The sequence below is a fragment of the Centruroides vittatus genome, unplaced genomic scaffold (genome assembly GCF_030686945.1).
Source record: "Centruroides vittatus isolate TY-2023 unplaced genomic scaffold, ASM3068694v2 contig_3255, whole genome shotgun sequence".
In the NCBI taxonomy this organism is placed as follows: domain Eukaryota; kingdom Metazoa; phylum Arthropoda; class Arachnida; order Scorpiones; family Buthidae; genus Centruroides; species Centruroides vittatus.
In genome coordinates, this window is record NW_027122088.1 from 382,237 (window position 1) to 406,184 (window position 23,948).

Consider the following 23,948-nt stretch of genomic DNA (forward strand, 5'->3'; position numbering starts at 1 on the left):
GATGCTTGTGAGTGCTCAACAGAAGAAGCGTGATAGACCTACATAACGAAACGTATAAAATCACGTCGCGAACTGATAAACATTTGCGGGGCGGAGCAATTTCAACCGAATAATTTAGGAAGGAGCCAGTTGTAATTCGATAGCATAGGATGGTATCTTCACGTCCTTTACAGAATATATATACTTGTGAATATTAAATTCCACAATTAGAAACTTGCAAACCGTTCGAAAGAAGCGTGACAGATCACGAAACGTACTCAAATCACGTCACGAACCAGGAAACGACGGAGTTCAAAGTTGAAGAACGGTTGCAAAGAGCTTAAACGTCATCAAAGTCCGTTCGGATCGCGGGTTCAAAGAGCGAATCAATTACAAGCAGAGTCGATGATGTTATTGGGTTTCAACCCGATACACGTGACCGGCCGAAAACATTTTTAAAATGGCAGCCGGGGTGAGATCACGTGATGGGGCAAAGAAGCTAAACGGAATTAGCGATTCATTTACATGACAAAAAAAGTAGTTTCCTGGATTACCAGTTACGAATAAAAAAGTGCAGCTTGAGTTAATCGGTAAGAAAGCAGAAGAAGGGGGGTGAGAAGTAAATTAGTGAAGCGAGTTTTTCGAGTAACGGGAGCCGTTTTGAGAGTAAAAATCACGTGTCATTTTGGAAACTGGTAGCAAAATCCGTGCCGCATGCACCCCCTTCAATCACCAAGATTCGAAGGAGGACGTCTTTTCAATCAACATTATGACAGTTGAACTGGAGCCAGAGAGAATAGGACTATTATCCCAGTCCCGAAGCTATTTTGGTCCATTTTCCCCTGACAATGAGCGGAGGTGACAAAAGCGTCACACATTTTCCCATACACCAAGCGGAGAGAGGGGTCGCTCTCTCTCTCTCTCTCTCTTCTCTCTCTCGTCCTTTTCCTAGCTCCGTCCACCCCGTGCGGTGAATGGAACGATCCGACGGTTGCTAGACAACTCGTCCCGACTAGTCGCCAGTTGCCGAAGCGATGAGTGGAGGAGCCACGACGGGAACCGACAACTTAGCCTTTATTGCACGTTCAGGTGTGTTTGGTTAGACAAATGGAAAGGTGACACAAGAAAAAAGATGTCTCCTCATGCCATCTTTATTTTAGCACTGTTAACATGTAGCGTCACCGGACAGGATTTATTAAAAAGTGCACAAACTTCGAAAACACCAGAAGGTAAGTGAGAAAAATTAAACATATAATTAATGTAAGGAGCGCACGAAGCCCTTTGCTCGTGGTCGCTCTCAACGCGACTTTCTTTGTGTTTAATGGCTAGTTTTAATGCCAAACAGTAAAGGATTATCGTCCCGAGTTGATAGAACAATAGAAGAAAAGAGAGAGTTAGATAATCGATGGAAAGAATTATGATTTATCTGCAATCAACTCGTTACGAAGGCAGATGAATGCCAGAAGCAATGGTAAAAGAATCCTTCCAATTCACCAATGGCAATCCTTAACGCTTGAAAAAACTCTCGGGCCATCCTTAAGCAACTTTTATCTCATCTTACGGCGTAGATAACGAAAGAAAGGAATTAAAATTAACTCGGCAATACGCGCCAGTAACTCTGCACAATCTTTCTAAACGATTGCAAAGCGACTGGAAATTTGCATAGGAAGGGCTCGAGGAGCAAAAGAATAAGAGCTTAGGAACCGTTTCGGGGGGCCTCCAACCTCCCTACAGATTAAGAAAACACACGCAGTTATTATTTTCGTAGCGGGTCCTCCCCCTAATAAGATTTTTCCCAGTGTGGGCACAGAAGCGGTGCCCCCGGTCATGGCAGTCTATATGGAAATGAGTGGGAGTATCGCATTCAGAACCCAAACCAGTCTTTGCCCCGTCGTGTTTATCTAGCACTGAGTCACAGGGCACTTTAATTGTTTCCCTCACAGGTCACGGACCCTGTTTTCTAAAGCCCCAAGGGACTGAACTGTCAGGGCTCGTTCCGAGGTTAGCTACAGACGGGTTATTCTATGCTTTATTTAAATCTGCCAGTAGCACAAAAAGACGTAATTCTGGTTTTAGTTTTTTTTCTTTCCCCGTGTTTTTCCGAATCATTCTTTTTCGGAAAAAGTTTTCTTGAAATTTATTTTCTCGTTAGTGATGATGCGCGCGCGCGCGCGCCCTTTTCTTGCTTCTGCTTTTCTTCGGTTTGCAAACAGCTGGGTTTCCTTGGATGCTGCAAAAGATAATTTTATTTGTTTTAATATTTTTCGCTCATTGATTTTCCAGTTAAAGTGAGACAATTAAGGAGATTAGGCACGGAAAAATCAGTGGAGAATGGACAAAATATGCGGAAAAGTCTTTGAAAAAAACTGAAAAAGAAATTTGTTTTGCGCAACTTATATTCAATTAACTCCCACTCCCCAATTCTCTATTTATAAATTAACATTGTACAGAAAAACTCGATCATTAAGATTAACCATTCACTCTTTCGTTTTACCTTAATAATATATATATATATATATATAAATCGTTACAGCAATTGTCTCGTCCGTCATCGCTACCGCCGCATTTTTTCCATTGGAACTTTTGTTTTTAATACTTCTAATTAACTTTTACAGTATTAATCCATCAAGCGAAGCGCAAAGTTAACCACAGAATAAGAGAATCAACAAAGCAAAGCAAAGTTTTCTTCCAAGCGGAAAAAAGGATATTGTTTTAGTGCAAGGACAATAAACCACTAACAGCATTTAACCAATTGATATTGGTGGATCCCACCTCCAAAAAGTTTGGAAAAACTCGAGTTTTTTTTTAGTAGGAAATCCCCCGAGAATTTATCGATAAGGATCCTGATACTTGTACATGTATACAAAGATAATTTTTATTGATTTTACTGTCCTTACAAAGCAGGAAATGATGTAACAGGAAATTGTCATTTTTTTAAAAAGATTTATAGTGGTCGAACCACCTTGTATTTTCCTTAAAAAGATTGGAAATGGCCTTATTTATACTAAGCTTCACTCCAATTTAAATTTAATTTACTGTTACACTATACTGTTACCTACGTAACGCATTCGTAAATACTTAATTTAATGATTAAGTAGGGGAATGGTGAACGTTCTATGCATGTTAAACCGAAGTTTGTAACGTTTTAACGCGTTTTTCATCACTTCCTTCGCGATTTAATTTTCTTCAGTTTAAATTAATACAAAAGCGAGTGTGTAAAGTGTCCTCCCACGTTAACAAAATCATTAATTCTTCGAATGAAAAGGGTGTAGAGTGCTAAATATAAATGACAAAAGCACTCATTGTGTTATAAGAGATAAAGAGATTTTGGTTATAACAGAGTTATTTTAGTCTGACAAATGCTCTCTTTTATCAGTCAAGCTTATTTCTTTCTAACTGAAGACGTCAACACCATCTTCTAAGCAAATTGAAGGTATCAGTTGGCCCCAGTCCAATTGTGTAGCTTGTATACATAACGAAATGAACTGGAGTTTAGGAATGCGAGAATTTCAATTTGTTCGCTTTAATTTGATTAATTCTATTACTAACACGTTGCTAAATGTGTTAAGTAGCAGATAATTATCAGAAAAATAAGATAAATTAAATGGGGTATCACCGAAGGCCTGCTCTTTGTAGGGACCTTCAGCGTAGTTACAATTGTGATTTTTGTAAGCGCTCGAATTTTAATTTTATAATAATAATAATTTGTCTATAACTTTTAAAATTATCTCAGATGATTGGGATGATGATGATTATATATAAATTTCTTAAGGGGGATTGTACAGTTTGTTTCCAAATCGTATAGTCAGTCATCCCAGCAGGACTGAACTTGGCCTTAAGCTATAAGATATAACAGGCCCTTTCTTTTCATCAAGTAATCGTACTTGTAAAAATGCGAAGCCCGAAGCTATAGAGTATAGACCAATAACTCGAGGCCCTAGCTGTAGCTTAAGAGCAAATTTGGCCCTGAATCTTGGTGTTAGATAAATACTAGAGAACATGGTTTATATAATTAGAATTCAAGTATTTAACTTGGAATTTTAGTATCTGAATGCTATTTATATAAAATCGAGGATATTTTTCGAGTAAATTAAATTTTCTGTTTAATTATAAACACAGAAAATCATAATTAAAAACAATTATTAAATCAAAGAAATTCATTCTTTACGATTTGATTTATTACATAGAAAAACAAATAAAATCCATTTAAAAAATTAAAAATTATAAAATAAAAGTGTAAATACGTCTTTATTTGATAAGGAGATAAACTCGAAGCTGTAAATGCTTAAAAGATTTCATTAGAAATATTTTAAAACAGATCTTAACAAAATAGTTGAAGAAAATCTTTGCTTATCCTTCCGAAGTAGGGGAAGATGACAAGTAGAGATTGATTAATGCTGCAATAAAAAAGATGTCCTCCTAATCGCCAATATAGCTTCGGGCCAGGGACGAATCATAGCTAAAAAGAAACAAAAAAAAGAGGAAACAACTATTCAAATTTCTAACAACTCTCCAAGGAACGATAGTATTGGTGGAAGCACAGCATTTTGATGGATGGAAGATTTAAAGAAATCAGCTGCGGGCCAAAATGGCAGAATTTTATTATTCCAATCACATTATATCATAGACACTGTCAAATTTTTGTATGGGAGATGATAATCTTTCATACATTTTTCTTTTATTATTATTATTATTATTATCATTATCATTATGCAAGTGGAGCAAAGGTGGAGGAAGAGGAGGATCAACTCATCTTTACATAAAAGCAGCTAATTAAAGTAGCGATTTCGTATAAAACAGATGAAAATTTTAAGAAGAGGAATGTATATTATTATTATTTTTTGAAGAAATAACATAAATAGATTCGAATAAACATGAGAAGAGAGGGAAGATGGTTGATAACCCATCACCCTCTTTTAGTTTGAGATGCTCGATAAAATTCGAAAGATGGAGAAATTATATGTGTATAATAAAGTTGCTTTTAAGAAAATAAATTGCACATTAGTCAAAAGACGATATAATCGCTTAAATAAATCTAAAACAGCGAAACATTACGAGTGAATCATGTTTGTAAATCACGACAAGTGATAGGAGAAAGGATGTTGCTGCTACGCACTTTACAAGTGTTGAGGAGGAGGAAGAAAAAGAAGAGGCATAAAGTGATGAATAAACTTTACAAATGTTGTGTAAGAAGAAGAAGAAAAGGGGGCATAAAGTGATGAATAAACTTCAACATTATTGATGTTAAATTCATGTATTTTAATCTACTTCATGAATATCTAATTATTTTCTCTGGGAATTTGTTTTCGTGGTTTCTTTACGATCAATAAACATGTATATATAGAATTTAAGCTGTATCTACACGTTAATGAGAGCCTTCTACTGCTTATGAGGCCTTTTAACGAACGTGATAACATCTCGTTGAAAGCAAATGTTGAGAACTTTAAACACGAACTTACTTTTTCCACGTCATGCAAATTTTGTTTCACACCGCTTCTTTTATAAATTGAGTAATTAGAAGTTTAAAATAAATTATATTAAATATATATTTTTTACGTCGAACCTCCGATAACGGCCACTTCTCGACAGCGACTACCTCTAAACGGCTTCCATTGTTTTTCCAGGAATTTTTTTGGACGAAAATGTATACGTTATAATCTCCAAACAGCGGCCATTTTTATGTTCTCGTCAGTAGCCGTCGTTCCGAGGTTTTACTGTATAAACCTTTAACTCAAACCGCTACATTAAAGGATAATAAAGTCGAACCTCTAAATAACGGCCGCCTCTAAACAGAGGCCATTTTTTCAAGTCGTCGAACAGAAGTGCTTACAAAATAACCTCCGAACAACGGCCATTTTTTATGTCGCCGTCATTGGCCATTGTTCAGACCTTTGACTGTATATTAATTAAAATGATCTACAGTCAAACTGCCAATAACGGCCACCTCTAAACGGCGACAAGTTTTTACCAATCTTAAACAAAAGTGCATATAAATTAACCTCCAAACAACGGCCATTTCCAACAACGTCTATTATTATTATTATTTTTTTTAATACTCCGGTCAGTGGCCATTGTTCAGAGGTTTGACAGTATTTTCCTCTCTTAATTAATAAAAATTTTTAATTAAAAATTTAAAATTAATTCCAATTAAATAATCATTTAAATTTACAAATAAATATCAACAAACAAAATTAATTAATTACAATTTAATAAAATTAATTAAAAATAATTAAAACACTAAAATAACTGCAATTTAATCTAATTAATGAATTAAACTTATAAATAATATGATTAATGAATTAATTTTAAATTACCATTAAACCAAAATTTAGAATAAAATTAATATATTCTAATTTATGTTTTATCACTAAATCAGCCATTAAAATCCATAGAAATTAATAATTAAAATACACCCAAACCTGTGAACAACGACCACTGACGGAAACCTTAAAAAACGGCTGTTGTTTGGAGGTTATTTTATATGCATTCTAAAACGAGACATTCCTTTAAAAAATGGCCGCCGTTTACAGGTTGGCCATTGTAGGAGGTTCAACTGTATTAAATTTCCTTAATTAAAAAAAAATCTTTTTAAATCATGAATTTTAATATAGATATGCACTAAAAACAGGATATTAAACATGATGATGATGATGATAAGATACAATAATTAAAATAAAAAATAATTAAAACTTTGTATATAAAATAATTTTTTTTTAATTTAAAAATAAAAGTAATTGATACAACATAAATATATAATTTAATAGTTAAGAGCAACATCCTGTAACCATGGATACGCTCTTGCTCATCATCCGCATCACTTTCATCATCTTTACCACTAACTACCGCATTAAAAATGACGATGATATCTACTTCATCATCATCATATACGTATGTGTATATATATTACCCTACGTGTTCGAGTTAAAAGATAACTTATCAGATTATATTTTGGAAAAAATACAAAATGATGCCTTCTAAAGAGGGGGGCGACAGACTTATCAGTCTGTACTCGTTCTGTTTAAGAAAATAAATTGCACGTTAGTCACATGAATTTTTAATCAGATGAATAAATCTGATGCCATGTAACTCGTCCCGTGAATCATGTCTTTATGTTACGATGTTTAAAGCATATACAGCTTAACAAAGAAAGGTCAAAAATACGAAGGAGACAAACGTATAATTTTTTTACCTGTGTTTTTAACAGGGAAAAAAAGGGTGTAAATTTATAAAAATGTAAGGGATTCTCTCAGTACATTGACTTAAAAAGTTGATTGTCTTAAGGTTCTACGAAGCCTTTTCTCATTAAGGTTGACATATTCTAACGAAGATTGCGTGACGATTCTTCATTTTCTCATAGTTTTTTTTTTTCTTTTGGTTGCTTCGGAAGGGGTTGGTTTTCGACTCCCCCCTCCGTCTCATCATGGCCGAAGCGGAATTGTTTTTGATCTGGATTTTTTGGTGAATAATTATGAAGTTTCTTGATGTTACGATAGCATTTATTGGAGATTTACAAATTTTTAACAGCACGAAGATTGTTTGCGCTTCGTGCTCCTACTCCATTCTCTCCTCTTAAGACTCGGTTTTATGGGAGATGAGGTGAAGCCAGTTCGAATCTTTACACAATAAAACATTTTAAATGGCTCTTTATGTGGACCACCTACCGCTTAACGTTTTCGAAAGAGTCTTCTCGTTAAAAATCCCTTAAAATTTGAGGCGTTTTTTGGATTAGACCATCGCGTGACCACCCCGAAGGCTTCTTTTAGGAAATTAGACCCTGTTTAGATGACCTTCTAGCGATTTTAATCGCGGAGTATCGCATTATTCGATCTATGGAAAGTAGCTGAACCTTAAAGATTAAGAGATCCTCAAGTATCGTATATGGATCTTGGACACGGATGGAGAGGGATTTCGGATTTTGGCCATCATTTCTTCATTCAATTTTTTTTATTTTTTGTATTCTGTCCGAGTGAGATCACGCAACCGGCTCAAATTTAACGAAGGAAGAATAAATTTTGTAAGGAATTCAACATAAAAAAAAGACCAAGAGCGAATGTTTAAAGGAGCCACGATAATTGGAGTTTAGTCATTGTATACCCTCACGCGCTCCCTCCCCCCCCTCGTCGTCTTCTTTTACGTGCTTACCCGAGTTGTTTTCAGGACTGGCAAGGAGAAAATCTGATTTGCTTTCACCGCCTCCGACTGCTCTTTACCCAATGTCTGTGCCAACAATTTGTGACAGACGCATGAATGACCCCCTGACTCCTAGGGTGAAGGGATCCCCTGTTCCTACCCAAGCTGTTCCTCTCCACCCGAAAGTTGTCCAGGGCGTGTGAAGGATGTTGTTATATTATCTGAACTTCTATTTATTGTCTTGTTGAACAGCCAGAGAACCCCCTCCTTGTTCTTTACACTGTCAACCATTGGTAAATTCTCGTGGTTTTCTCCCTATTCGGTTTCACTTTAATCATCCTAAAGCACATCTTAAGAAATTAATAAAAGTCCCCCCCTTCTTACTCGATTATTCATTCTCTATCTATTTAGAGGGTCCTTTAACAGATTAAACTCTGTGTAAATGCCTGCACTTACTGGAAATTACACCCTTCCGTATCCCACACTCCCTTGTTTGTTTTGAGTGACGCCTTGGTTTACGTCACGCGTGACACCTGATTTGGGTCATATGTAGATGAAATAACCCATAAAGGGTCTCGCGGTTTGATTTTATTCTAAAAAACTTTAACAATTTAATTAAGTTTAAGTGTGTTTTTTAATAGGGGTGTTAAATGTAATTAAATTTCGATGCATTGTTTATCGAGTGTGAACTTTAGAAGAATGTTTAATAGCCTTATAAATTGGGGTTTGGCTTTTAGAAAATCGTCTAATGAGTCTAACCTGTGAATGAATTTTTAATCAGTTTGGCCTTTAGAAATTCGTTCTTTCTCCTTAAAAGGGCCCCTAACAGCCTTATTCTCTTTTATAAATTGCCTTTAAAGACCTTATTCTTTTAACAAAAACTATATTCTCTCTGTTAAAGGGCCTTAAAACCTAATTCTAGTCTCGAAAGGGCCCTTTTAAAAGTTATATTCTCTCTAATGAAAGGCCTTTAATCCCTAAATTCTCCCTTTAAAACGAATTTGAAAGGCATTCTAGCCTTACGAATGAATATTTATTACGCTTCTCCACTATCGTAGATATCAAACGAGACACATATCTTGTTTAGAAAGATATAAATGATTCTGTATATCAGATTAATGCATCTTTTAAGCATTAAGCAACGATTTCGACCTCCAGGAAGGCATCAAATGGCTTTGGCCTTTGAAAAAATAATCGATTTGGCCCTTTAGGAGTTTCAATCAATGCTAAACCAGTTTGACCTTTAAGAAATTCATTCTTCGAAACATCTAGCTTAATTCCCTTTTCCTTGAAAAGGCCTCTATAGGCCTTATTATCTTATAAATTGCCTAAAAAGAGTTATTCTCTCATAAATAATCCTTAAAGGCCTTATTCTTTTTACAAAAACTATATTCTTCTCTATAAAAGGACCTTTCAAGCCTTATGTCCTCGAAATGCCATTTAAATTTGGCCTTTAGAAGGGCACTCTTTAAGAAGAATTTCCAACGAGTTCGACCTTTAACAGGCGATCCAACGAATTTGATCTTTAGACAAATGATTCCTTTTTTTTTAAAAAAAATTTGACCTTTGAAAGGTCAAAAGATTCTCATTGAAACTAGCTTCAAGAAGAAGGAGGATGTTAACTCGAGCATATCTTTAAAGAAAAACTATCCTAAATTTCTAAATAAAAAATAAAGAAATGATTAAAGTCTAAGGGCATAGAATAAGTAAGATAAAGCATTTTACGTCTGCAAAATCAGCAAAAATCAGCAAAAAGGAGGAGAAAGTGGCAAACCGATCTTCACATCAAAAGAAAAAACTTTGCAGAAAACACATTTAAAGTAACCGACGTTTGCGATCTGAAAGAAAAAAACGATCGATTTTAAAACTTCAAACAGTTGAAAATCCATCAAAGTTGCATACCAAAAACTTGTAAAATGGAGAATTTTACAAGAAGGAAGATAAGAGAAATTGTTTTTTTAATATATTTTTAACAGTTAAAGCGGCGTAAAAAGTGTGCACCAAACTTTGAAGACGTGTCCTTTCTCTTCTGTAAAGGATTTTCAAAGACCAAAGCTTCTTCTAAAGAGAGTGCCTTTTTAAGGGCACTTTCTGGGATTTAAATGCGTTTTTTTTTTTTTTTTTTGGTAAAGAAGAGCCTTTAAAGTCTGGATAACAGAGACTTTTGCGAGGAGAGCTTTGAAGGGTCCTTTGCATAGTGTAGTGCATGGAAAGAAGGTCCTTTGTAAGGAGTAGACTGGAATGAAGGTTCTTTTTCATGGGTAGAGCATAGAAAGAAGGTCCTCTGTAAAGAGTAGATACTAAAATGAAGATTCTTTTGCATGAAGTACTACTACTCCATGCAAAAGAATCTTCATTTTAGTATCTACTCTTTACAGAGGACCTTCTTTCTATGCTCTACCCATGAAAAAGAACCTTCATTCCAGTCTACTCCTTACAAAGAATCTTTCTAGGATCTGAGCATAGAGAGAAGCTCTAGTAAGAAGTAGAGCATTACAATAAAAGTTTTTTTTGCATGGAGTAGTGCCTTTAAAGACACTTCACAAAGAAAACCTCGAAAGATTCAGTCTTCTAAAGAGCCTTCGACAAAGGATAAATTTTAAAAAAATACTTAAAAATATAATAAAATTATTAGAAATTGATACATTTAAAGGATTGATGTGTATCAAAGGAGTATATATGGTAATTATGTTGGAAAAGAATGTTAAGCCCGGTAGCGGGGGATGAATAGAAGCCGGAGTATTGTCCTTTTTGATCGAGCGATTTCGTATCCTTTTGTACAAAACTCATAAATTTTCTATGGGCACAGCAGGTAGCGACGTGTTATTGTTCCATAGATGGCTGTAGAAAATGCTCAATGGGATGGAGTCCCAGTCCAAGATACTTATCCTAAACGGGACGTGTAATTGGAGAAGGATAGTCGGCTTCTATAGTAACACCTGGTGTGCCAAGTGTGACGTGGCCGATACCAATCGATCCAATTTAAATATTTACATTAGCATACAGAAGTGGTCTTGTACGTGTGACGGATTTTTCGGGTTACCCCCTTTTATCCCCACCCAAATTTTTCCTCCCCCCGCATCTATATATCCATTAGTTTGCGTGACTGAATCACTTTTTGATCCACTAATTGGCATTCGAGCAATGTCGTGTAATGATGGGTTGTCCTGTAACTGGAAAAAGTCTTGTTAGGCATTAAAGACCCCTCCATATTTTTTTTTAGTTTTCTAACAAGTAGAAGGGTTGAACCTGCCATCCTCATCCCGAAACTGAATATTAATAACGTTAACTTTGAGATATTAATCATGGAAGAACCTGAATAGGACCTCTTAAAGAAGGATTTTATGACTCGAAAAATTCGCCTTTTTTTTAAATTTATTTTTTAAATAACAACTGATGATATTTTTCTATTGAGGTTGTTATCTAGTTTCCGTTTTCTTTGTTTTTAGTCGCTTTTTGATAGGGGAATCTGAAAATCTCTAAGAATTCGAGCTTTTTATACGTCCGTCGGCTCGTCTGTGCGTGTTAAATTAGTTAAAATTAATAGATACGGACAGGCATACAGACGAATAAAACTTAATATACACAGTATACCGTACATATAAATTGAAAGACGAAATATTAATACGGTCATTCCTTTGTCTGCCTGTTAACAGCGGACATTTTTTCAAAAACTTATTTTTCTCTTTTTTTTAAATGCATACAAAATAACCTCCTAACAGCGGCCACCTGTAAACGACGTCATTTTTGTGAACTATTTTTGAATAAAAATCTCCAAACAACGGCTATTTTTTAATATTTCCGTCCATGGCCGTTGTATGGAGGTTTGACTGCATGTACTGTACAGTACATTACGTACAGACACCCGACAGACGAAGAAAAATGAAGTTTATTGCCTTTAATTAACCTTGTTTTTTGAAAAAGTAAATTAATAGAAATGATTTTTTGAATAAATTATGTTCAATACATTGTTCCAGAGCTTTGTGAAGATCTGGAACAAAGTATAGACATCAAGTAAGCTGTAGAGACAATATAAGTGTTTCATTTGACTACAATGAAACAAAATGGCTCCCTTCAAAAGCTTTAATTCGTACAATTTAAGTGTTGAAGCAATTCAATTGACGTACAGTACACATCGATAATGCTGATTCGTTGCTGTGTTTCAATTTTATTACGCGAAATTTCCAGTGTTTCAACATTATTAAAAGAGGTTTTGTTCGCTTCGATATGGAATTTTGCTTGCTTTAACCTCAAAATTTGCTTATTTCAATGTTACTATACGAAATTTTGCTCGCTTCTCATTAAAATTTGCTCGTTCCAATATTATTTCGAGAACGTCAACTGTATGACAGGTCTAATTATAAGAAATTCATATTGGAATTTCCTAGCAATATTTCACATCACTTATTCCTCACACCCTACCAAAAAAAAGTCCAAAAATAAAAAAAGGACAAACGAAGATTTAAGTGAGTCATTCCTCTTCATAATTTTTCAATCAACTGGCTTTAATCCAAAAGCAAAAAAAAAAAAAAAAAAAAAAAAAAAAACACTTCATACGAGGGGTAAAGAACCAAAAAAAATCCCCTCCACCATTTCTATATTTCTCTTCTTAACAGGACGTCTCTGAAGGTGTTCCAAAGCAGAACTTTAGACAAAAAAAGAAAAAAAACACACCCCAGTGGTCAAGTTCAGGTATAAATCTTAACTTTCTACCAAAAAAAAAAGTGGGCCCACCCCCCGTGTTACGCGGTTCGTTTAACACGCGCAGATATGCAAAACAGGAGATAAGAACCATTCAAGGCTAACTCCCACGCGCTCTCAAGGCTCACTAATAGAAGTATTTTGTCGGAGGTCCTGCAAACTGAGAACGAGTGACGATCTGTCAAGGGTCCACCATTTGTCATTAATCATCTCGCAGTGTCTAATGTGGGAGTGCATCCATTGGCGGCATTTTTTTGCCCCCCTCCTCCTCTTCCTCCTTCCACTTCTCTTCTTCACTCCGCGCTGCTGAGATGGATAAGTGAGTTTCCGTGTAGTAAAAGCAAACTGGGATGCCCCGGATGCGAAACCTCGATAAATCTATCACGTGACTGCACTTTACCCCCTTTAACACCTTTTTAAATATTTGTATTATGACGTATCCCTTTTCGGGGTTGTTGCGCGCGAATTATTAACTAAAGTTTTCGACTTGGCCACTCCCCCCGAAACGCTTTCGAGGGGTGAGAAACGTTATACAATGGAGTCGCGTTGAATGGAGGGAGGGGGTAGGGGTAGGAGGAGAGAGAGTGAGGAGCGCGAGACGGTTTTTAACTATAATACACCCAAAAATTCTCCGAGGACCGACGATGGAGGAGATATTTTTGACGTGGGAAGGGGGGAGGATAACGTCACCCTTGAAAAGCGTACAAAATGAATTTTCGGGGGATCGAAAGGGGATAAGTTGGCTCCCTTTATGCGAAAATGTTACCAAAATTTAAGCTATGTAAGCCTTATGAACGGACGAAATTTTTCGAATAGTTTCCTTTTGTGAGAAATGTTTAGAGGTAAATCCACTAACAAAAACTCCCTTTCCACAGCTAACACCCCCCCGAATCTCGATTTCTGCACCATTTTCTCCTTTAAATCATTGTGTAAATTTATGAAATTTTCGCAGTAGGAAACGGCATGTGAAAACCCACTAACAGAACTCCTAGTGGTTTTTTTTTCGTAGTGGGATTTTTAAGCTTTCGACAGTTCGACAAAAGAAAAAGTTTGAAATTTTGTCTCACTTGCATATTTAAAAGAATTCTCACCTCTATATTTAACTAAACAATCCTCCAAAACTACTAGATATGTAGTTTTGGAGGATTAATTCATTAAATTTCTTTTGAGGTTTTCAATTTCCAAATTTAAATATTTAGTGGATTCTCAACTAATTTGGAAGTTTATACTATTTAAATTTAGAGAAATTCCGACTAACTTGAAGGATTTTTATAACAGACAGACCCCCCCGAAAGGTACTAAACATCTAGTTGTTTATAGGATAATTATTTATATTCTTTAAGGGCATTTATCCCCAATGTTTTTAATTTAAATTCTGTAAAATTATCTTAAAATAAAATTATTAATATGATTCACTTTTAGAAAATAGTTTATAAATTATGTAGAGTTAAAATAATGCAAAAATCGTATATAGAAATTCAAATTAGGGGTTTTAAGTACCTAAATTCTATCAAAATTAGAGGTTTTTCAGAGGATTTAACACGTTTTGGTTTAAAATACAGATTTTTCTTAACTAAAATATTTGTTAAATTTAATTTAAAAGGAACGAAAGGAGGATTTTACGAAATATTTTAGAGGATTTAGTGGTATATAACTTAAAAATCTAGAGGGATTTCGTTCAATTTAGAGTATTTCGTTTTTATAATAATCTACTGACTGACAGGTTATGTATTTATTGCTGCTATAAATTTATGCTAGATAAATTGCTAAAATACCTTGTAAGGTCATAATTTATCAGGAAAAAAATCTTATAAAAAAAACTTACTAACCAAACCACTAAATCTGAATTTCTCACTAAATTTCTCTTTAATATGGAAATCATGGTTTAAAAGCAGGGGAAAAAGAGAAAATTTTTGAAATTTACTAGTTTCTAGTGGCATTTTTTAAATTAAATGTTTAAGGATGATTTTCTTAAAAAATATTTACTAATAATAATTTAAAAATTAGTTGGAAATCCTCAAATTTAATAGCGAGAACCTCCAAAATAGTCGAGTCCTTTGCATTTAGTGGTGTGGAACCTGCAAAAGATGAGAAACCATCTGAATTTAATAGTAATAAATTTCGAAATAATTGGGGGGGGAAAACCTCTAAAGTCGATTATTATTAACCTCCAAAGTAGCTAAAAATCTTTTAAACCTAGTTAGAGTCCTTCAAGGTTGTTAGAAATCCTCTAAATTACATAGTAGAATCCTACCAAACGGTTAAAATCCTCTAAATTTGTTAGTAGAATCCTATCAAAGCCATTCAAATTCTCCAAATTTGTCGTAGAAATCCTTAAAATTTAATAGTAAGAATCTCTAAAATATTTGAAAATCCTTAAAATTTAATAAGAATTCTTCGAGAGAGTTAGAACATCTGTAAATTTAATAATATCAAGAATCTCCAAAATAGTTGGAAATCCTCCAAATTTAAGAAGTGGAAATCCTCTACTTTCGAAGAACATCCCACTAAAATATTTACTATAGCATTAAAATCGATTTATTAAATAATTTCGGACGCGCTTTTTTTGCGATATCAGAGGTTAAAAAAGCGGCAACACTTAAAGTTTCGGAGGATTTGCTAGTGGTATCTGGTAGGTTTTTCAGGGGATTACTTAATCGAAGACGTTAGGAGGGAGGATTTTCGTTCGATTCTTTGCTTTCACGTCAGATCGGACGTCTCATTCATTTGGGGGGAAGAATGGATAAGCGATAACGATTTAAGAGGACAATTTTCGGATGTTTGGCGGCATAAAATGGTGTGGAACAATTAAGGAAACCCGAACCACAAATATGGGGAGGACAGGGGATCAACTTGCAGCACCATCTGGCCTTGTGCAGTGTGGTCTGTCAGTCACGCAGTAGAGTTAGAGAGTCGCAAATTGTTCGATGCTCTTGATGGATGGATTCGGTTTTACGGAAGACAGCCTCTCCATCAATTGATCCACCATTTTACAAACTGCATCCTTCACGTCACATGACTGAATGTTGCCGGTTAGTAATATCCTTGCCCTCATTTATGGCAAAGTTTTGTGAATTTTTCTTTACTTTATCTTCCTCGTTCTCTCTACCAATATTTATTATCTTGCTTAAATTGCCAGCGAATCTCCTAAGATGTCTGCCATACTCAGATAAGGATTGCAGGGATTTTTCCATGATGACGACGATCCTTTCTTGCTTCACGCTGTGCCATTGAGTCTTGTAGTGCTCTTGCCCGATTGCTGATTGTTTTATTTAATTTTCTGACTTTTTTGGGGGGGTACTTAAAAGTGATTTAAATGTCCAGAAAATCGTCAGAAATTTTAAGATCACTGCTTAGTATTACCAACGCCCTTACAAAGCAGGGATCTTCTTAAAATAATGTTTATAAAGCTTGAAAAATATGATGGATTCATCAGGATTTTAAGGATTTTCTGTTTATAATCAGCGTGGTTCCCGTTTAACGTATGAAAATTGTGTTTAGAATGCTTAAAATTGGCTTAAATTCAGCAAGATTTTAAGATTTTTGCCTTTAATTAATGTGAATCCTCGTTTGGAATGCTGAAAAATGGCTCAAATCAGGAAGGATTCAGCGGGATTTTCTAAATTTCTGCTTAATATTTACGTACTGTACATTAAGATAATTTCTGCACGCAGGCGTATTTTTTAATCACATTTTCATCAGGAAAAACACATTTTTGGGACGTTTCTTATCAGCATACCACGAAAAAAAAACCAGCTTTTGTAAAGAGCTTTTATTGTAGATTTTACTTAAAATTTCAAGTAAAAGCAAGCTCCTGGCAAAGAAATTCCATAAATACTTCTAAACATTCGATGGAATTTCCAGAATTTCCAATAATATCTGCAACTTTCTAGTGAGAGAACGTTACTTATTCAAGAAAATCTTTATTATTCCAACATCTGATGATATTTCCTCACATAAATCTTGCATTAAAACGAATGGTTTCACTGTAAAAATCATTTTTAAAAAACGAATGTATTATGGTAAATTCCGATATTAAAAATAAACAGGGGAAAACGTATATATAAATACGTATATTTAGTGGGCCTCCATCTTAGAAAATTATAAATCAAAAAGGCAAACAGCTGCTGTAAGTTTCCTTTCTTGAACACACACACACAGACACACAGACACACGCTAATGTTAAGTCAGCAGAGAAATTTACAGTGGCATTATCGACATGGCATAACTGTAAATTTTACGGTCGAGAAGGAGAAATGACTTGTCGACTGTAAATTTTCCAAACATGTAGTAAAGGGGTTTGATCCGCATCATTAAAATTCTCTAGTGATTAACTTTGTCAAAGATTTGGCCGTCCTTTATCTTTCTAAATTATCTACAAACTATTATATATGCAAATAGATCTTTATCGCTTATATTTTCGTGGATTTTCGTAAGAAATGAGTCAGAAATTTCGATTTTTTTGAGGATTTTTATCATAAAAAATGCCTGCTGATCCTCTCAAAGAAACTAGTTTATGGAGCTAAGGAATGTGTTCATGCTCCTGTAATCTGGTGTAAGGTCGAAACTTTTAATTAAAAGTAAAATTAAGTTTTAATTTCGTATCCTGTGATGTTAATTTATTTAAATTCGAATGAATTTTTAATATTTGCTCTTCATCCTCTATCATCCTAGAAGATGCTAGAGGATGAGGAGCAAAATTTAAGAGGAAGTGGAGTTTAGAGCTCATGAGCTATTACATTTAGCAGTTATGGGCTAAACACTATTTAAATGCAGTCTAAAATCTGTTTAATTTCTTGTTAGAAAGTAAAAGTTAGTTTTTAGTTTTTACTCTTCGTCATCTAGCATCTTTAATCTCGCAGCATCAAAGCCTGTGAAGATAGAGTTACAAGTTAAGCAGTATGTGAATTTAACGTAAAATCTAATTAAAATAATGGAGAAATTTTATATTTGAAAGTAAAATTTGAGTTTTAATTCTATACCTAACAACAATAAACAGTAAAAACACCGAATGTTTTTAAATTCTACTCCTCATCTTCTAGCATCTTAATCGCTAGATGAGCTTCTAAAAACTTATTTACGGGCTAAGAAGTACGTAAAAACAGCTTAAAATTTGATTAAAATGATGAAATAAGCTCTAAAGTTCTGATATAAAAGTAGAATTAAGCTTTAAGTGTGTAATTTTATATAGAAAATTACGAAATTTGCTCTTTTATTTTACAGCATCTTCCAGCATCTTGCAGCATCTTTTAACATTTTCCAGCATCTTGATCACGAATCTGAGATGTTGGGAGATTCTTTTGCAGTTTAAACAGATTTAAAACATAATAAATAACATAAATATGTGTTAAAACTTGACTATACTCTAGTAACTATGTTGAGGTTATAGAAAAATGGGTTTGTGAGGAACTATGTTGGGTGGAAGTTATTTATGTGTTGGGTTTCCTTCTCTAACACGAGTAAATCTGGGATAAAAATGTTTTATCTGTTAACATACACATAATTTATTTTCCCCATATAAATATATTTATGTATACATAAGATATTTTATTAAAAAAAATTGTTTTTTCCTTACACGCAATGTATACGTTGAGGTCTATGAAAACCTGAATAGCAACAAATAAAGCAGTAAATTTGCAGCTTACTTAAAGGGCCAAATGTAAAGCTTGTACCTAGTTTGAAGGACCAGATTCGAATTTTCAGCATATTTGAAGGGCCAAATGTGAAGTTTTTGCCTAATTTGATTTGCCACATTTAATCTTCTGAAACAACGGTAAAATCTCCGAATTTCGTAATAAAAGTTCTCCAAGACAGTAGCAAAACCTTCAAATTTAGTAATAAAAAATCCTGTAAAACAATTGGAAGTTCTCTAAAACAGTAGTAAAACCTCCGAATCCATAATAAAAATCCTCTATAACTCTGTCTAACAATTAATCCTTCAAAACAGATAAATTAAGCAATAAAATCCTTATTTACATAAATACTAACATTTATTTTCTAAGTGAAAAATAAACAAACAAACAAACTTTATAATATTTTAATGGAAATTTATTTATATTTCGACTCAGAATTACGTAAGAAACTACGAATGTCAAGCAAATCCTTCATATCAGAGATAAGAGAAGGCGAAACTGTTGAACCGTCAGAGGATTTCGAAGACAATGCAGTTATTATAACCCCGTAAGTACCACTTTATTATCTAACATAATTATAATTTCACTTCCCATTTTATCAATGGGATCATTTAACTTCATTTTATTATACTTAATACCAATTTCATTAATGAATTTAGAAGGCGGGGGAGAGAGAGAGAAGGGGGAAACTGCGCGCATCTTCCTCCATATTTCAAATTTGGGAGAGGATGCTCATACAAAATACATACGCGCGTAGATCTTCTCTAACACGTCTCTCGTCTCTACTTTTATTATCGGTAGAGATTCGAAAAAAACGGGGGGAGGGTGGGAATATAATTCGATCTCTTTAAATGACAGGAAGTCACCCGCGACTTAACGACTCTTTCCTACTCATTGTGTGTGTCTCGTAGCTTGACAATGAATGGTTGTATCTAATCAGCCACGCATCTTCCAACTTTGAGTCATTTTACTCTCAATGGTTATCTTTTTAAGTAAAAATGGTCCCTTTTTTCCCCTAGAAGTTCGGCTAAATGACGCTTATTTTATGTAGAAATTATGCAATTAATACGCGCACAGTCAAATAACGCTATACCTGGATATAGCGCCGTCTGCGTATGCATCTACACAACGTTGTTTCATTGTATAAATGACGCTTATTTTATGTGAAAATTATATAATTAAACACGTGTACAGTCAAATAATGCTATACCTCGATATAATGTTGATATATAGACAATGTTATATCGAGGTATAGCACTATTTGACTGTACACGCATTATAAGTTATATAGCATTATATATATATACATACACAGTATATAAATTTTATCGATATAACATTGTATATCTCGATATAACTCTCTCTATATATATACATAGCCTGTATATGACGTTATATCGGGATATATAAATTTAAAAAAAAATTGAAGTGAAATTAAAATTTTATTTTTTCAGAAAATTAAATTTGTTAATTTCAATAAATCTTATTGTTGTAATCGACGATTTTTCTTTTTCTAAAAATAGAATATTGTTACTATAAATAGTATTTACAATAAATGAAAACGACAAATTAAAGTAATCAATTACAACAAACAAATGGAGAAAATAAACTTGTTAATTTCATTAAAAATGAATTATTTTAAATAAATATAATTTAAAAATGTAAATTAACAATAGACGTAATTAATTAAATAAATTTAATGTTAGATAATAAATAAATAAAGACATTTTTTCATTACCTGTAATTAAATATATTAAAATAAAATTTATAAAATTTAAATATGATTAAATACAATTTAAATTGCAATAGAACTTTAAAGAATATTACATTTTTATTGAATTTATTTTTTAGATTTTTTTCTGAATTCTTTATGATAAATATTCTAAAAACTTCGTATAAATGCAAATAAATTAAAGATTTAAATAATTAAAATTGAGATAATCTTAAAAAATTATATATATATAATTTTATTGGCTTTTACAAGTTTCAGTTAATAATTTTCTGCTTTATAAAAATCCCCCGAAACGCCCAAAAAATCCTCTAAGCTCCCTAAAAATGTTTAAATATCCCCAAAAACTCCGTAAAAACTCTAAAAACTACCCAAAAAAAAAAAACCCCAAAATGTCCCCAAAAACCTTCCCGAGAGAGAGCGAGAGGAAAAATTATCATCATTATCATTATTACTTTAAAGATAAAAACATTGTAAAAATTTATATATATAAACTAAAATCTGTATAAAATTTAAATAAATTAAATTTTTAAAAATGTAAACATTTTAGTTCATTTTTACAGCTTTAAATCAGCGATTTCCCTTTATATAAACGCTTTTTCCCTGCTGTTTTTATTAATTTTTAACGTCTTAAAAATTTGTACAATTCCCCCGAAAACGCAGAAAAATTTATAGATTATCTCGAAAAACACTCGAAAATTGCAATTTAAATAAAAATTAAAAAAAGAAAAAAAATCTACAGCGCTCCATCGATCAAAAACTAAAAATTGATAACTTTGTTTACATTATTTTTATTACTTTAGCAGGGAATAAAAGTTATTATTTTTTACTGGATACAGCGTTTTAAAGGAGGTATTTTCTTATTTTTCTACGTGTTCAATTATCCCCCTCTTAGAGGAATTTTAAAGGGTTTAGGACGTCTTCAATGAATAGAATTTTCTAATTTAAAACGATTCTCTCGAGTGTCTCCCCCTTTTTTCTAATTTTAAACAACGATTAAGGTTAGAAAATACAGTTCATTAGGAAGATAAGAGCATCCTTGCTGATATACATCCATCGACCCATACTGGCAACTCGATCCAAGCCCAAGATATTAAAAGGCTAAGGAGTGGGTTGAAAGTAGTTTACTTTGCTCCGTCTCGCAGGTGGTTCGCCCACATCCACACCTACAATTTTTCTATTATCTAGAAACCTTACAGAAGAATAAGGTTATTCACCCTATTTTTTCAGACTTAGGAGGTGTATTACTGTATTGTCGAGCTCGAAAAAGTTTCCCTTCTTCTCGGTATCCTTAATAATAAAGTGTTTATTTACGTAGTTAAGGAGGGCCCTCATTACTTCTCTAGTAATTGGGGGGTTTATGACGTTATAAACTGTTCTTTAACGCCAACTTTCTTCTTCCCAGCAACCCCCTTAAGGGCTGGGGTTCGGGGAAATTGACCTTAGGATACGAGCGCGCGCAAACTGGCGAACTACGCGATTTGGGGGAATCTTGGAAGGACACGTCGGCGCCGCTCGGGTCACGTGACGCGGTAAAATGACCCTCGTTTCGATGTAGAAGCACACTTTTGTGCAATCTTGAACATGTCAAGAGGAAGATGACGTTTTCTGATTTCATTTTTTATTTTTATAATCTTTATCGAGTGGTTGTAAAATTAATTATGGCTCGATCTGTTATAAACGAGAGACGTTTGGAACAATAAAAAGAAAGGCTTTTAAGAGGTTATTTTTTAGAATTTTTAAAGGAATAAAGTAAAAAATCCTTTTCTTAAAGCTCTCGTCTTCTTTTAAAGTTCGATAACTTTGCCTTTTTCTTTTAATTAAAAGTCTTATAACTATTTTTTTTCTTTATCGTCGTCCTTCAAAGCCGCTCGAAGGCTCTCGTATATAACTTCTAAGACCCTTAAAAAAACTTCGACTGCTTCAGAAAAAAAAATCATCTGTTTAAAGGAGAGAACAGGTAGGTTCCTCGTCTAAAACTTTTATCAATCCGACAAATAACCACTACAAAAAAAAGAAGAGGAGGATGAGGGAATTCTTCCGAACATTCGAAAAGCTTAGATAAATGATTGAAGTCTCTGCTCTAACCGTAAATATTGCACGACCCTCAGATACATAAAAGTCATAAGTCACGAACTGAAAGCCATCTGTTCGGTAGTTATAATTAGCCAAGAAAATGAACTGTGTGAATACCTCATTCATTTCTAACAGCATATAACTTTTCCATCTACAATTCGACCTTCGTCATACCTCGTGCCTTATCCATTTACAAGTTTCGATATTCTTCCTTTACATAGGAGGAAAAAGTAAGATTCTGCCCACCATTTTCCCTAAATAATAATTATTATTATTATTATCATTATTATTTTTTACTTCCTTTCCCCTAAACCATCATCCCTCAGGCGTATCAACAATTCTAAACACGATTCTTTCCCCCTTAAATCTAAACCACACCCCTACATTAAGGATCTTCACCTTTGGGAAGGTCAAAATTTAGGAAGAGGACAGTTTTTCCTTCGTCTGAATTACGGTCATTTGTACAATTCCTGAATTGAAATAAGGTATTATGGTTACTGTCATTTACTAAGTCACTCCACTACTCTAGCTGATGCTAACATGTAAACTCTCCACCTCCTATTACTTAAAAAGGAAAAAAAAAGTGCAAATTCAATATATACTCTCGTTTGTTTTTAATTAATTACCACTTTAGGATCGACGTTTTACTCAAATCGATGCTAATCTGATGTTAAATAATTTATTACCCTACAGAAGTAGCTATTCAAAGCATTCGCCACTGTGTTTATATAATGTATTTAGAATATCATTTATGTTATAATTACATCATTTTAAATTATAAATATATCAAGAACTTATGCAAAATGTGTAATTACTCCAATATTAAACGCGAGAGTTTGTAATGTTTGGAATCTGCAAGGGGGGAAACTCGCTACACTTTGACAAGCCAACTCTCTTCAAGCACAGTATTGAAGTGTCAGTTTACTCACTCGTCCTTCAAAGACGCCACACCCTCTTTGTACTAAAGAATGCTGTACAATTACTAGACAATAAAAGCATTCAAAGAAGTTCTCCAGCGTGTCACTCGAATTTCGCGCATAGTCATCATTCATTCGATTCTTATGCGATTCTATCTACACCCTCGCTTCCTCCTCCTCCTCCTTTCTCTTCCTCTTCACCCCCATTTTTTAAGTTAAAGCATGACCTTATTTTAAAGAAAATTTAATAAAAATTACAGGCCCACTTCATACTCGATCCCCCCGAAAAAATGGCTGATTGTTGTTAAGTGACATCGCACTTTATGTTCTATTTCTAGATATCTAGAGGACCTGTCAGGACGTCTGGAGTGGATTATAGGGGGGTTTCATGCGTCTAAGGGATTAAACTATAAGTTTCGCAACAGAAGCGAGGGGTTAGAGGTCCCTTCTGTGAAGGGTCTAGTAAATTTTTACAGCATCTGGAAGAGATTGGGCATTTTTGCAGCATCCTGTTTGAGGAATTGGCACTTCTGAAACGAAAATTTAAGCGCAAAAAAGAAGCTCATAGAATAGATCGGAACAGGGAGCCAAGTCAATTTTAAACACGTGACTATGTTAGTTCAGTTCTAGAAGCCCCTTAAAAATATCCATTATTGGTATTGCGGGTGCATCGTTGATCAGGCTCAGCATCTATTGAAGTGATGATGATAAATTTAGAAGGTTAAACAAGGTTCAGTGACTCATTTTAAGTGTTCTTTTATTCAGTAGGAGGATTTACACAAT

General features: G+C 33.9%; 1 protein-coding gene and 1 long non-coding RNA gene across 3 annotated transcripts in view; one reads left to right on the forward strand and one right to left on the reverse strand.

The window, feature by feature from the left end:
• Nucleotides 1-1,078: 1,078 nt before the first annotated feature.
• Nucleotides 1,079-23,948, forward strand: part of LOC136973658 (inactive tyrosine-protein kinase transmembrane receptor ROR1-like) — a 48,250-nt gene continuing 25,380 nt past the window's right edge. Inside the window, exons 1-2 of the mRNA XM_067268399.1 lie at nucleotides 1,079-1,208; nucleotides 18,879-18,990. Of these exons, the coding sequence (XP_067124500.1) occupies nucleotides 1,112-1,208; nucleotides 18,879-18,990 (209 nt within the window). The 5' untranslated portion in view covers nucleotides 1,079-1,111. The remainder of the gene's footprint in view (nucleotides 1,209-18,878; nucleotides 18,991-23,948) is intronic.
• LOC136973660 (uncharacterized) overlaps nucleotides 1,286-23,948 on the reverse strand; it is a 38,621-nt gene continuing 15,958 nt past the window's right edge. Inside the window, exon 4 of one of the 2 annotated variants that reach the window (XR_010880529.1) lies at nucleotides 1,286-2,209. This is a non-coding gene — a long non-coding RNA (uncharacterized lncRNA). The remainder of the gene's footprint in view (nucleotides 2,210-23,948) is intronic. The other variant, XR_010880528.1, reaches the window with a different exon arrangement.